General features: G+C 36.2%; 2 protein-coding genes across 4 annotated transcripts; both read left to right on the forward strand.

Moving 5' to 3' along the window:
* Positions 1 to 407: 407 nt before the first annotated feature.
* Positions 408 to 6,040, forward strand: LOC107767516 (putative inactive leucine-rich repeat receptor-like protein kinase At3g03770). 2 transcript variants are annotated; one of them, XM_075234438.1, is made up of 8 exons: positions 408 to 2,235; positions 2,311 to 2,444; positions 2,988 to 3,231; positions 4,271 to 4,482; positions 4,569 to 4,594; positions 4,825 to 4,936; positions 5,269 to 5,500; positions 5,858 to 6,040. In XM_075234438.1, exons 1-7 carry the CDS (start codon positions 882 to 884, stop codon positions 5,491 to 5,493), a joined length of 2,307 nt encoding a protein of 768 aa, XP_075090539.1. In that variant the 5' UTR covers positions 408 to 881; the 3' UTR covers positions 5,494 to 5,500; positions 5,858 to 6,040. The 2 variants fall into 2 exon arrangements, with proteins under 2 accessions (XP_075090539.1, XP_016442035.1); XM_016586549.2 differs by lacking the exon at positions 5,858 to 6,040 and having other exon boundaries at positions 5,269 to 5,817.
* A 428-nt stretch (positions 6,041 to 6,468) lies between these two features.
* On the forward strand, positions 6,469 to 13,460 carry LOC107767515 (triacylglycerol lipase 2). Of its 2 annotated transcripts, XM_016586548.2 has the most exons (9): positions 6,469 to 6,918; positions 7,023 to 7,133; positions 11,284 to 11,424; positions 11,904 to 12,014; positions 12,096 to 12,239; positions 12,350 to 12,390; positions 12,506 to 12,585; positions 12,690 to 12,785; positions 12,971 to 13,460. In XM_016586548.2, exons 1-9 carry the CDS (start codon positions 6,730 to 6,732, stop codon positions 13,291 to 13,293), a joined length of 1,236 nt encoding a protein of 411 aa, XP_016442034.2. In that variant the 5' UTR covers positions 6,469 to 6,729; the 3' UTR covers positions 13,294 to 13,460. The 2 variants fall into 2 exon arrangements, with proteins under 2 accessions (XP_016442034.2, XP_075090540.1); XM_075234439.1 differs by lacking the exons at positions 6,469 to 6,918; positions 7,023 to 7,133 and adding an exon at positions 10,965 to 11,096.
* Positions 13,461 to 15,436: the final 1,976 nt, after the last annotated feature.

Consider the following 15,436-nt stretch of genomic DNA (forward strand, 5'->3'; position numbering starts at 1 on the left):
ACGCTAGCTTAATTATTTTTTTTTTAATGAATTTAGAATTGGAGGAATTTCTGATAGATAACATTTTTTCTTGTGGCAGGAATTTGAATTAGTCAAGTTGGAATACGATGATTAAACAAAACCCTCCAACCATAATATAATACTGATTCCTTGTAGTAATATATTAGTATTTCAACAGCTAAGGCCAAACAAACCTTCTTTCTGCTAGCTATTTAAAACTGTCACACAGAGTAAACTATATTAAAGACTGTACTGGAGTGAGGAAGAGTTGAAAATAGTATTCGATCCGTTTTAATTTATATGAATCTATTTTTTTTTAGTTCGTATTTAAAAAAATAACCATTTTTCTATTTAAAAATAATTTAAAATATTCTTTATTTTTTTAAACTCCGTAGTCAAATGAATTCACATAAATTGAAACGGATGGACCAGTAATAAGAGCCATTTTCAGAAAGAACCGAACCGGACGGACGGTCACCACTCACCATTAATGGCAGAGACCTCAGGAAACCCGCGATAGACCACTCACTCATTTTCTGAATTGAATGCATGTTGCAATTAGAGCCTTCTTCTGTCGGGTACTCTTATTCCAACTACTTCTCCATTGTATAACCTTTTTTCTTCTTTTAATTCCACCTTTTTAGCCGTACAAATACCCATTTACATTAGTTTTTCATTATAGAGCTCTCTCTTGACTTGACCCCAGAATGGTTTTATTATTCTTTTTGTTTTCTACTATCTTTTTCTCTTCTCCCAATATATCTCTGCCAGGAAAAAGAAAAACATTCCTTTGATGTTCAGTTTAGCTTGTTTTTTTTCTTTTCTTAATGGGTATTTTTCAAGATTTGCATTTCTAGGCTCCATTTGAAGAAGACTGTTAAATGGGGTGGTTAAAGGTATTTGTCACAGTTTTATTCATGTGGGGTTTCTTGTTCCAAAACACTCATCAGTTAAGGTCCTATGAAAATGAAATTCTCCTTCAGTTAAGAAAGCACTTAGAATATCCAGTGCAGCTAGATGTTTTGGAGAATTACAATGATGAATTTTGCAATTTGGGTTCAACGCTGAATATGAGCATTATTTGCCAGGATAACTCTGTTACTGAGCTCAAAATCAAGGGTAATAAGCTAGTTAAAGTCAACGAATTTCATGGAGTTGCAGTTCCAAACAATACCTTATCTGAACATTTCTCCATTGAATCTTTTGTTACCACTTTGACAAGGTTGAGTAGTTTAAAGGTTTTAACTTTGGTTTCATTAGGCATTTGGGGACCCTTACCTGCTAAAATTCATCGGTTATCGTCCCTTGAAGTTTTGGATATGAGTTCAAATTTTCTTTATGGTTCAATTCCATTTGAGATGTCTACATTGGTGAAGCTTCATACTTTGACATTAGATGGAAATTTTTTCGATGATACGCTCCCTGATTGGTTGGATTTGTTGCCAAATATCACTATTTTAAGCATGAAAAATAACAGGCTGAAGGGTCAAATACCTACTTCAATTACTAAAATTACAAGCCTTGCTGATATTGTTCTGTCTCACAATGCACTTTCTGGTGAATTACCTGATTTAAGTGCTTTGTCTAATTTGCATTTGTTGGATTTAAGAGAAAATCATTTGGATTCTCAACTGCCACCCTTGCCACATGGATTGACAACTATTCTGCTTAGCAATAATGCTTTCTCAGGTGAGATTCCGGAAGAATTTTGCAAATTGAATCAACTTCAACACTTGGATTTGTCGAATAATGCTCTTACTGGAATGCCTCCAGCTGATTTGTTCTCTTTGCCAAGTATTAGTTACATGAATTTAGCATTTAATGTTCTGAGCGGTTCGCTTCCTGAAAATCTCAATTGTGGGGGTGAACTTGGTTTTGTTGATATTTCTGATAATAGACTGGTTGGTGTGGTTCCTTCTTGCTTGAACGCCAGTTCAGATAAGCGAATTGTTAAGGTTAGTGGAAATTGCTTGTCTGTTGATACCCAATATCAGCATTCAGAGTCGTATTGCAAAGAAGCAAATTTGGCAAAGAAACACAACACAGGAAAAGAGATAGCGATATTGGTAAGTGTTGTTGGGGGAACTGTGATTTTTGTGGTGTTTTTGGCAGCTGTGTTTCTCATCTTCTGTAGAAGACAGCATGCACGTCGCAATGTGGATCAGCACGTGTTTCCCAAAGTTGTGCATGCTAATGCGCAACCTAATATATCTGCTGAGCTCCTGGCAAATGCTAGTAAGTTGTAGTTTGACTTCATTTTAAACTTCAACTCTAAAAAGGCAGATTTTCTTTTAACTTATTTTACCTCAGGAATCATTTCTCAAGCGGCAGCACTAGGATCACAGGGTGCCCCATCTTATCGGGTGTTCTCCATGGAAGAGTTGGAAGAAGTGACAGAAAACTTTAATAAATCAGCATTACTCGGTGAAGGCTCCATCGGAAAAGTACTTCTCTGTAACTATTTATGCTTCCTAACTAATTGTGGGGAGAGGGCATAGGATATTGTTTCCTTGCATGTATCCTTTCAATAGTCATAGTATGTTTTTCCGGAAAAAAATATATTTTTGCTAAAATAAGTTCTCATCCATATGATGCTTACTAACTCGTATCAGACACTGAAATGGATGCACAAGTCACCAAGATAAGCAGTGGATTAAACAGTTTTTTTTCTTTCTTCCATTTATGATGATTATCTATGTGCATAAATGTAGTACTTCTTTATATATGCATCTTGACTCTGCAACTAAGTACTCCCCATATAATGGTGGTCAAGTAAAGAGTAATGCACATTTTGATTTGACACCCACTGAACTTAATGTCAGTTAATATTAATGAGAATGCCCTTGCATCGCTTTCGTAAAGTGCATGTGCAGTTAGTCGATGCTTCTTCAAGCCCTTTTTTTTGTTGTCCCAAGCCATTTCTTTTTGGGTCTTAAAGGTGGACAATTTTGCTTAGTTAATACCATTAACATTTCTCTCCATCTCAGATTTACAAGGGAAAATTAGAGAATGGAACTCATGTTGCTGTAAGGGAATTGAATGTTTATAGAAGATGCACTAGTTGGAACCTCAAACTTCGAATGGATTTGCTATCAAAGTTTCGCCACCCACATTTAGTTGGCCTTCTGGGTCACTGCATTGATGGTGGAGCGCAAGATGACTCAACTGTCCACAGACTTTTTCTGGTTTATGAATTTATTCCTTGTGGAAATTTGCGTGCTCGTCTTTCAGGTCAGTGGTATAAATGTTTTAGTACGAACATTTGCATAGACATATACAGATATACTTGATTGAATATCAAAAGGTACAGGCATATTGCTGGTAGTTTTTGTTGGAGGAGAAACACGTGAATTCATTGCTTTCTTTTGTAGTTTTTTGCCAGTGAGAATAAATGCAGCGTTATTGGTATTTTATAAACATGCGGCACCAAAAGTTTTCTCACCAGAAATCATCAAGTACCATAAGTAGAGGGGTCAAACAAAGAGAACTGCGAGTCTGGTGATTCTGTTTTGTGCATGAGTTCATCTTGGAGCGCTCATGTTTGATAATTCAGAAAGTTTGTTCATGAATCATGCTTCTGCTGTCCAACGTAACTAGCAAATGAGAAGGAGTACTTTTAGATAAGTAGTCAATAGCAAGGAGAAAGTAACTTGATGAAGTACTTGTTGAAATCCAATATATGAAAATTAACACAACTGTTGCAGTTATTGATATTCATGTTCGTGTCACTTTACATTTACTTCATCTAAGAGTGATTAATGATTGTTGATTTGACTCTTTAAGCCAAATACTAGCTGTTCAAGACTCACTGCCTCAAAACACCTTTTAGTAGGAGGAGGCACATTATGCTAGTCGAGTAAAAAGTATTTTTGATTTTCAGGATCGTCTGGATAGTTTCTTTCCCTCTGTTTATCCGAGCTTTAGATCTGAAACTTTACAACGAAGTGAAACGCATTTACTGTAGTTGAAGAAGCAATCTGTGTTAGCATTTCATTTATCTATAGAGATATAAGCAATCTATGTTAGCATTTCATTAATTTATGGAGATATACATGTATTATTTACCTGTTCAAAGAATTATAGATATATATATGATCATATGTTCTTTGCATGGTCTGTTGGCTGACACTTGCACTGCAAAATGCTTTGATACCTATTTTTTTTATTTTTTTTTATTTTTGTTGTTATTCATTTTTATCTATCCTGATATGTCCAATGAACTATAGGGAATACATGTTGAGCTTGTGTAAATCATCATGTTTACTTGCAGAAACTACTCCAGGAAAGGTCCTCAAGTGGTCAGACAGGTTGGCAATTCTGATTGGTGTTGCCAAGTCTGTTCACTTTCTCCACACGGGCGTAATTCCTCCTTCATATGGAAATAGCTTGAAGACAAACAATATACTGCTTGACGAGCATCAGATTGCAAAACTTAGTGATTATGGAATGTCAATCCTTATGGAAGAAAGTGAAAAAGTTGAGGTATGTTAAAATGATATTCAGATGATCAAGGTTATATGTTTTATGGCGACAGTGTAATATCTGATACTGATAATTTCCTTTTTCAGGCAAAAGGAGATGGCTACAACTCCTGGTATGCAACTCTTTCCTCAAATAGAATTGCAGAGTAGTCTGTTTGCTACTTGTATTCCTAGTACAACTGTGATATATATTTTCCTTTATTGCCTCTTCTGATTATGGCATCCCTTAGAGGATAGATGGAGATGCTTCTCAATGACAGTTCAATCATGTCGAGCAGAGGCATCTATTCTCAACTATAGCTGTTGGTAAGATTCAATTTTGCTGCATTTTTTTCTTATGCAGGCACATGACAAAGAAAGAAGATGATGTGTATAACTTTGGTTTCATATTACTGGAGTCGCTGGTGGGTCCTATAGTTAGTGGAAAAGGAGAAACATTTTTGCTTAATGAAATGGTACGTGACTGCTAATTTTGATATGCAACTCCTTTCTCATTGATAGTAGCATATATTGTGAATCACAAACTTTCTTTCCATCTCTTGCAATATGGAGTAATTTACAAACGTAGTTCCTGTTCAAGACTCGGGTTGCTGTGAATTTAAAATAACAGATCCCGAAATTCACTTAACACTCGTAATTCACTCTGTAGCTGACACAAGATTATGTTTGCGAAAAGATTTAAATTTTCACTGGTTCCAGCATGTCAAAAGTTTGTAGTTTTATTGAGTATGTGACACCTACTTTGAGTTGGAAGGTAAGCAGTCAGAATGTTCATTTTGGATGACAGGCATCCTTTGGTAGCCAAGATGGTCGGCACAGAATTGTAGATCCAGCTGTGCTAATCACTAGCTCGCAAGAGTCTTTGTCAATTGTAATATCCATCACCAACAAATGCATAGCTCCTGAGTCACTGAGCCGCCCCTCGTTTGAGGATGTCCTCTGGAACCTGCAGTATGCAGCTCAAGTCCAGGCTACAGCCGATGCAGATCAAAAATCTGATGCAACTACATAGTCATGAGGTATTCAAGAAATTCAACCGCATCTCATTAGGAATATTTGCTCATGGCATGAGCCCCTCATGCTGCTGTCTCGAGTGGTAGTTGAGTTAGCTGACTTCACTATGGTTGTGGGAGCACAAAATGAATGCGACCCTCAGCTTCATTCATGTACAAGCTTCTTGTCCTCGTTACCTTTTCTTTGTATAAAAGTGTAAATTCGTCGATTCTTTGAATTTTAGAATTTAGAAGTAGGTGATGTTCCAAAACAGACCTAGCCTTCACATGAACTTGTATTACCTTCCTTCAGAATGGATAGAAAAGAAACAGATTTAGCTTAATGGCTATCCAACCTCAAAATTGCCCTTCATTCTTCTGCAGGGCGATACATTGCGATATATCGAAGTCCCAAATGGCAAAAGAGGAAAAATCACGGAAGCAAGATACTGTGATTGTACTACTCTAAGATTTCTGTTTCCTCTTATGTTATTTCATGCTTAATCTGTGTATTTAACTCATAAACTGTCGCTGTTATCAATAAAGAAAAAAAAGGCAGTACAAAGATCTTCATCTGTTCATCATGTTGATGAGAGTGGATTCTGAAATCATTAATCTGATACTGTATTTAAGAAAGTCATTACTGATCCAGTTGATTAATCTTCATCTTCCCTTATAATTAGTCACCAGAGCGACGAAGTCCCCTCCAATTTACAATCCTATCCTGCTTCTCCTCAATCCCTTCCCCTTCGAAAGACAAAAATTAAGTACTGTACTTTTCTCTAACTACCAAAAAGAATGGCACTATTATTACTTAAAGAGCTAAACATGTATTTTTAACTATGAAATTATTATTATTATTTTTAACTACTCCTATAAAAGATGGTAACTTATTTAAAGGATAGTTGCAATTTCCAATTACTAGGTGAATTTTAAAATTGAAGGATTGGTGGTTGAATTACATCAAATTATTCTGAGCTCCTCATTTTTGTCTTGTTTTTGGAGGGAGGGACTAGGGACTAGGGAGTAACAAATTCCACTTAGTTGGAAAGCCCACAGGAAAAGACCAAAATATATTTCCACCTCTCTATTGCACAAATCCAAGAGACTGTGTGACTGTGTGTCTCCATTTTCCTTCTTTGTTTGGATACCGCTCCCTCTGTTCTGTCCATCTATAATTCTATATCTTCTCCAGCGCACACTGCATACATCCCCCCTTCTCCACTACCGACTCAGCTAATTAAATATATATAAGAATGGCGCCCCAAAACTCGCCGAGTCTAGGTATTTTAAGCTTTGTGGCATTAGTTATATTAGTGGTGGAACCATATCGAGCATTTGGCTCCAGCAGGGGAAATCCTTTCCGCTTCATCACCGATGATAATAGCGCTGGCATGTGCGCCTCTGCCGTCATTGTTCATGGTTATAAGTGCCAGGAATTTGAGGTAATTATCTAGTGTTTAATTCAATTGTTCTCCCACCACTGGCCAGTTAAACGAATGGACTTCTATAAAATGTAGTAATGTGTTTCTTTTTTCGCATATCTCAGGTAACAACTGATGACGGCTACATACTTAGCGTGCAAAGAATTCCCAAAGGGCGTGGAGGTGGTGGTGGGGCGAACCGGCCGCCAGTGTTGTTGCAGCACGGAGTTCTTGTGGTAAGCACCTTACAAATTACAAATGGCGGTAGCTCTACCACTATTTCACTACTGTTACACGCGACTATATTGTCCTTTTCTATTTTCTAAAATAATAGTACGTACAATTCGAGCTTAGGGACGAGAGTGAGACTTGCTTAACCTCTAATACTTATTTTGCAGTCTACCGGATCCAAGTTACTACTTAAAAGATAAGTGAAGAATCCGTATTATTAATCATAAAAAATCGAGGTTAATTCCGAAATTGCCTGACTGGTTAGTCCTCTGGCTAGAAAAATTGATTTTTTTAATTACTATTTTTTTTTTTTTTTTGGCAAGAGGGGAACCCTCAGCCACTACAACCTCTGTCGTAGCCTCTGCCCTTCGGGTGAGCACTCTGTGATGAGCACTTTGTGCGCACTGGGTAAACCTCCCCTGTGTAATAGCCTGCAAACCACATAGGGAATGTAAACTGTATTAGTCAAGCCCTGTGCGACAAGCTCAACCCGCAAGATATTGAGGGGATTCAATCCCACCACCCTCCAAACCAACTGGGCAAACTCGAAGGGATAATTACTAATGTTTCACAATGGCTTCAGCAGGGTTTTTCATAGTTCTCTTAGGGGCGTTTGTTTTGCAAATAAAGTTATATCGGAATTATAATGTGCGAATTAAATAACAACAAAATTATCTACTGAATATATTTTTATTATTAACTTCTTGGTTTATTTGATTAGGAATATGATATGTGGGATATCATATAATGAAAAGCTAAATTTAATGTGAAACAGACAATATAGATTATGGTTGCCTAAACATCAATTACTCCATCGGAAAATAATACAAGGACATGTTTGTCCCCAGTATCTTTATCTTTGTTACACATAGGAGGGCATTAATGGTAATTACTCCTGTTGCAAGGTTAACAAGAACATTCGGATTTCAGTCTCTAGTTTTCAACCTGTACATATTCATAAGGGCCCCTGTCGCGACACGGTGTTTGGGAAATGGAATCTTTCTCGTGAAGTTGAATTTATCGTCTTTCGCAGTCATCGTCCCCACTGCTGATCCAAGAAATATAAATTTTACTTTCGACCACAATTGTCCTATGCGCGAATCTTTTGCCAAAGTGGGCATTTTTATTAGACTTGCGTGATTAAACTTACACAATGTATTCAGTGTACTCACTCGATAAATTACACAATATTCGAAAATTTCGATCCTACCTTTATATTTTCATCAATCAGAAAAATAAAACGAGAGAGCGTAAAAGTTTTAGCTTTGAGTAATGAAAGCATGTCAGAGAGTTCAGTTTCTTACTTTCATTTAATATATCTCCTCAATTTGTAGTATAAGTTTCTTATCTCAAGTTATTTTCTTAATTGTGATTTTTGTGTGCTTTTATTTGTGGAATTGTCTAAGCAATTTAATATCCCATCAATCCCATTTTACGTTTGTTTGATTTTGTACAAAGTTTAAAATGTTAATTTAACTTGTATATTACTCCTATAATAGTGATAGAGGGAACAAAATTATCACATATAGACTATTTAATACTGCTAAATTGAGACGGCCAGGAGAAACGCAGTATTAGTTTCCCAAAATTTTGTGGTCTCAGATATAGTTAAATCTTCTCCAAATCTTACTCCCTGAGGGGAATGTAACTATATTTCTACTCTCCCGCCCCAAAGTTGAGGCTCACAGGCACCGCAGTCTAAAATGTGGTGAATGCAAATATGCAATATTTCCCACCCTCTTCAAATTACATTAAAATTCATGTAGCTTTACCACGTAGAAAAGGCAAGATTCCTGATTTTGTCTCGGACCCAATCTTAAAATGTGCCTAAATACCGCAAATTTTTGTCAACCGCATACTCACATGTTGGCTGGGCCAGTATTGTAGGCTATTACTCAGAGGCGGAGCTAGGTATTTAAGCATGAGAGTTCTAAATTTTAAAATAAAACATTACTTCTAGGGGGAATCGAACCTCCATCTTTCCCAGCGAACCCACAACCCTTACCGTTGAATCAAGACCCCTTTTGTTACTGGGTTCGGTAGTATATATTTATATAGATTTAGTAAATATTTCAATACAAATACAAGGTTCCGGAAAAAGTCACTGGGTTCGCCCGAACCCGCACCCACTACTGTAGCTCCGCCCCCGGGGATATATACAAAAAAACACCTTCGATATAAGCAAGCCGCGTCAGCATCATGATAGCCTTCATCGGCTAGGGGTGTTCAAAACCAAATCGAAACCGAAAACCGAACCGAAACCGAAGCTTAATGGCTTATTGGTATCGGATTAACAGTTTAACGGACGGGGAACAGATTCAATTTTTTTTATTAACGGCTTATCGGTTTGGGGGCGGATTATTCAATTTTCTTAACGGATAATCCGTTAACCCATTAAGAATATATATATATATATATATATATATATATATATATATATTAAAGATCAAAAACCCTTCCACTTCTTCCAGTACTCCATCTCTAAGTTCTAACGCCTAATTCCTAAATAATCAGAACCCTTACGTACTATGCATCAGAAGATCCCAGGCTTGGCTTAGCTTAGCTTATTCTCCCACCCTACAACAAGATTGTTTAAGTTGATGTCTATGGTTCACCTCTGCTTTTATTTTTTAAAACTAATGCATGTTGTCTATGTTTAATAGAAGAACAACAGTGTTGTGCCACATCTTTTTTCACTCTACAACACATGACACACTACATCATTCTTATGTAGGCGTTAACAGACATGTATGTCTGGACTCAACGTATAATTTTCTATTTTGAATTTGTATGCTAGGCGGTCAGCAAACAATTAATACACGCAATATAAATTGAATTAGGCCGATAAACCGCCCAATAACCGCCCGATAAGAGCTAAACCGATACCAATCGGCCCGATATCTTATCGGGTGGCTAGCGGATTAATACATTTAAAAGCCGATAACCGTTAAGCCAAATCGTTAAGAGTAATTAACCGCCCGATAAGCGGCCCTATCATCGGCTGCCAGGTGTTATCAGTAAGATTTCAACAAAAACCTGTCCAAGGTCGAAGTAGCCTTTAAGAGATGAGGGGTGCGGTCGAAGAGTTAGTGGAGACCAGGGTCGAGGTCGAGCATCTTAGACAAAGTTATAACGGGCTATTAGGGTTTTTAGGTGTATGTTCTCTATAAATAGAAAGAGACACAATGTTAGAAGGGGATTCACTTGTAAGAAAACATATTTACTTTATTAAGAGAATTTGGCCTTATTGCAAACATACAAAAAAGATTCTTCTTTGACTTTTTCACTTGATCCAAGAACAACTTGAGTGTTCGAAGGCTAATCAATCATTTATCATTGTCAGAAGTAATATTCACAGATCTCACCCTTTTTCGGGTGACTCATATGTTCTTATTTACTTAAAAGACATCCATTGCTATTTATTGTTAGTTAATGCTATCTCACTCCTTTTGAGTCATTAAATATTGTTAACGTTGTCCACATTTATTGCCATCCGACCTAACACACACATATTATTTTATTACAAAATTAGTTATCTTGTCTTTTGGATATTAATATTAGCTAAGATTAACTCTACTTTATTTAAATTTAATTGGTTGAACCCAGATCTAAATTTTGGGTCAAACAGTACTCACGAGAAGTAACTTGCCAAACGCAGATTTGTTTGTTTCTTCACATAGTTATATGCAGTGCCCACTATGCTTGTGAATTCGTACAACTGTCAATTTTCTCGTGACAATTAGCCTCACCTTGATGAGGCAAAGCTTATCACTACTAAACAAATATTTTCTTCCATTTAAATTTGTTTGATACAATATGGACATTTTCATATAATTTGAAACAATTCCAATTTTACCTTCTCATTTTACCCCCATACAATATGGACATTTTCATATAATTTGAAACAATTCCAATTTTACCTTCTCATTTTACCCCCACCGAATTCGATGCAAATTGTTGATGGGAGGGTACTTTTATTACTCTATACTACTATTACGTTTATGTGTCGAAATTCTTTCTTTCTAGTTCTTCAATCAAAATATGTCAAGCAATTAAGGTGGAAGAAGTACAACCCATAACAAATTGAAGAATATTTCAATTTTAATTCACTGCAACTGTAGATGAAGGAAGCAAAATTTGGTCACTGTTTTTCAGGATGGAGTAACATGGCTGCAGAATTCACCAGAACAATCACCGGCGATGATCTTGGCGGATAATGGCTTCGATGTTTGGATTTCCAACGTCAGGGGAACCAGATACAGCCGTCGCCATGTAACTCTTGATCCTAACAGCCCGGTATCTCCTTCGATTCTACCTCAATGAACATACATTCTCTTAGTGCTTGCAAAACTGATAAAAAGGAAAGAGGAAAAATGGACAACAAAACAAACAAAAAGAGGAAAAAGGTGTTGTTTGATTAAGTTACTAGTCCGGAATTATAATGCATGACTTATTTATGCGGTAATGAAGGGATTGTCATACATGAATTACTTCCTTTAAAAGAATACATAGTTTAATCGCCACATTGCTAATGCACGTACTTTTATTCCACATTCTACCTCTCATAAAATAATACTGCATAGGTTCCCACATAACTTAATATTGATATTATCTGTTATCGCCAACCAGATGCTACATTAGTCATGCCGTGATTGTTTTTTTTCTTATGCACTAGTCAACCAAACATCGTATTATATGCAGGATGTTAAGAAGGGATTAATTGCTCCAATACCTCAACGAAACACACCCTAAGGTTTTTTCATTCTGGTTTACAGGACTACTGGAACTGGACATGGGATGATCTTGTCGTCCATGACTTACCTACTGTCATTGATCTTGTTGTCCATCAAACTGGGCAGAAAATTCACTATATTGGCCATTCAATGGTAAATTTTGAATATGACACAACAGTAGTTCGATCATAGTGTAATAACTGATCTGATCTGGCTAATATATATAATTAACAGGGAACTTTGATAGCTTTGGCATCTTTCTCAGAAGGGAGAAACCTAGACAAGGTAAAATCAGCAGCCTTGCTCAGCCCAGTTGCTTACTTGAGCCATATGACCACTGCCCTTGGTGTAAAAGCTGCTAGAGCATTTGTTAGCGAGGTCAGTGCAAAATTTTGATTTACTTCTTTTATCTTTACATATTGCAAAGCTTAAGAGGAATTCATACATTTAGATGTTTTGATGATTTTTATGGTTTCTAATGTCGACAGATCACTACAATATTTGGTCTTGCAGAATTTAATCCAAGGGGGTAAAATTACTTCGCCCTTCTACAACTATTGTTCTTTGCTCTTCTTGTTCTTCCTTCTTTTTTTTTTCTCCCATTTTTCCCCTTATTTACCTCAATTGTTGACGGTTTTTGGTAGTGAGCCTGTATCCAATTTTCTCAAGGCCTTATGTGCTCAAGCTGGGGTAGACTGTTATGACTTGATAACTGCACTTACTGGTACTATTCTGCTATAACTAAAATGTTTTCTTAATTTACTGATAGAGTCATCTGTAATGATCACTAATGCAAAGCTAAATAATAACTTCCCCGTATAAATATAGGGAAGAATTGTTGTGTAAATGCCACCACAGTCGAGCATTTCTTGAAGAACGAGCCCCAGTCTACATCAACTAAGAACCTCGTGCATTTGTCTCAGAGTAAGTTCATTTTTTAAGTGCTATATATCAATCAGGCAATCAACTATGCCTTAGTTCTAAACTAGTAATTAGGATCGGCTCCAATATTCAACTATAATATGATAGTACCTACACTCTTCATAACTATTGATACTGCGGAGCATCAAACTTTCCTACAGCTTGTAACTATTGTGAAATTCATGCAGCTGTTAGAGATGGTGTCTTGTCGAAATATGACTATGGGAGCAACGACTTCAATCAGGCGCACTATGGTGAAACCAAACCTCCCAAGTATAATTTGACCAACATCCCTCATGATCTACCCCTCTTTCTTAGCTATGGAGGCCAAGATGCATTGTCCGATGTTCAAGATGTTGAGACATTGCTTGATTATCTTAAGTTCCACGACGTAGACAAGCTGCATATTCAGTATATCAAGGATTTCGCTCATGCAGACTTCATCATTGGGATCACTGCTAAGGATATCGTCTATAACCAGATTATTTCCTTTTTCAGGAATCAAGGATAAACACCCCTGCATGATTGTATTAATAAACGAATCACGAAAGTGGGAAGATAACTCAAGGAATGGTGATAGTGTTTTTTGTCTCTTTTAAAATCTCAGAGGTTTTTGTGTTTGTAAATGATACGAATAGCATGTTTGGCCAAGCTGGAGAAATCAGCTTATTTTGAAAAGTGTTTTTTTCAAAAGTGCTTTTGAAAAAAGTTCTTTTGGACAGAAGCAGTTTGTGTTTGGCTAATCAATCTGAAAAACACTTTTGAGCAATAATTTGTATTTGGCCAAACTTTTCAGAAAGTGCTTTTAAGTATCAAATTACGAATAAGGACATGAATATATTTACTTAATAGTTAATATTATAAGTAAGTAAATAATCTAAAAAATTTGTTATTACAAGCAATAATTAAATTTTTTTATTTTATTTAAGTAAAATATGAAAATAAAATTTAAAAGTACTTAATTCTTTTAATATAAGTTAAATATATTAAAAATCATTCAACAAATATAAAAGTATTCACCCCTAAAGTCGCTATATATTAGAAAGCTATCTTAAAAATAATAAGAAATATGTATACATTAATATCCTAAGTATTAGGTTTAACGGTTATTTTGGTATATACTATATTTTGTTAAGGGTATTCTTGGTAAGAAGAAAAGTCAAAATTGCTTCTGCTTTTGGAAAGAAGTTACTTTTTTGTGCTTCTCCTCAAAAACACTTTTTTCCCCCAAAAATCTTTGGCCAAACTCAAGTTAGGAAAAAAAAGTGCTTTTGAAAAAAAAAAAAAAAAAACACTTCTAGCATCCGGAGAAGCTTGGCCAAACACGCTAGAACTCTGGTTTCCACCCGCAATCCCCTATTTCTGGAGGAAGATTTATACAAGAAAGATCATATTACTGTAAGCAGAAGAATTTCTATGTGAAATGACTTGATCTACTTAAGTTGATAATGATAAAGCAAATCTCCTTGGTAGACATACGGTATAAAGTACTTTGGGCTCTGAAACAAAGTCCAATTTCATGTACTTCTACGCCTAAAGAAAAAGTGTAGATTTGCCATCTATTTTGAAGTCAATTATAACTTCCTCTTGCATTCCAGGCATTTGGCCTTTCGGGATGCTGAACGATTCTGTACCCCTCTCTCAAAAAAAATTTATGTTGAAAAAATAAAAGTCTTCTTCACTGATATTTTATATGTAGGGATTAAAAAAGAGTCGAGTTTAAGTTGAATCAAATGACAATTTAAATTTTTACAGTGACCTTATAAGGTTTTTACACTGTCAAATGCATTGTCACAACAAGAAGGTCTTTGGTAGTTTAAATCCCAACATTTCTCAAGAATTTTATACCAATAAATTCGATGACTGTATTCGACCCGAAAGTAAATACCGGTTCAGGTCCGCGCTGTCCCGATTGCATTACGTGCGAGCAATTTCCTCGGCTGTCCTCTCTTCCAAAGTTACGCAGTACATGACTTCCTTTGTCTTCTAAATTTCATCATATTTTGACACTCCTCTCCATTGATAATATTGCTCTTTGTTTGATCGTTTCTCAAGTGATCTGCTGGCATTCCTTCTAAGTACCTGATTGCTGCAAATCTGTTTGTTTAGTTTGTTGTTGATTCTTTCTCAAGTTTTCCGTCAAGCCCCTGCTCGAGCTTATTAGGATCGGATGAACAACGCACTCAGTTTATATCGCCGACTTTAAAGGTCTGCAACCTGGATTACTATGTTTACTCTGAACTTATTATGCATACACACAGTACCAAATATTATCTGTGGTTCTTAAGGAGGTTTACGCTTTCCAAATTTATGTAATTCAATGCAAGATATATGCACTTTACCTTGCTCATTTCATAAAACGTGGGAGATGAAGGTGTAGTGAATAAAGTTACATAGACACGAGGATTGAAAATAAAAAATCATTTGGAATTGTAGGTCCTGCGGGAACTGATATTTGGGCAAAATTGAACATTGGGGTTATAGTTGGTTAATTAAGTTTTATACTAAGAAATTTGAACCTTTTTATAAGTGATATGAGCCTAAAAAAACATTTTCTTTGCTGATGATGGTGAATGGGGGGGGGGGGGGGGCAAGGCATGGTTCAAGTAGCAAAGGTTTAGGGACTTGTGACTTAGGTCACAGGTTCAAGCCAT

The sequence above is a fragment of the Nicotiana tabacum genome, chromosome 17 (assembly GCF_000715075.1).
Source record: "Nicotiana tabacum cultivar K326 chromosome 17, ASM71507v2, whole genome shotgun sequence".
Classification (NCBI taxonomy): Eukaryota; Viridiplantae; Streptophyta; class Magnoliopsida; order Solanales; family Solanaceae; genus Nicotiana; species Nicotiana tabacum.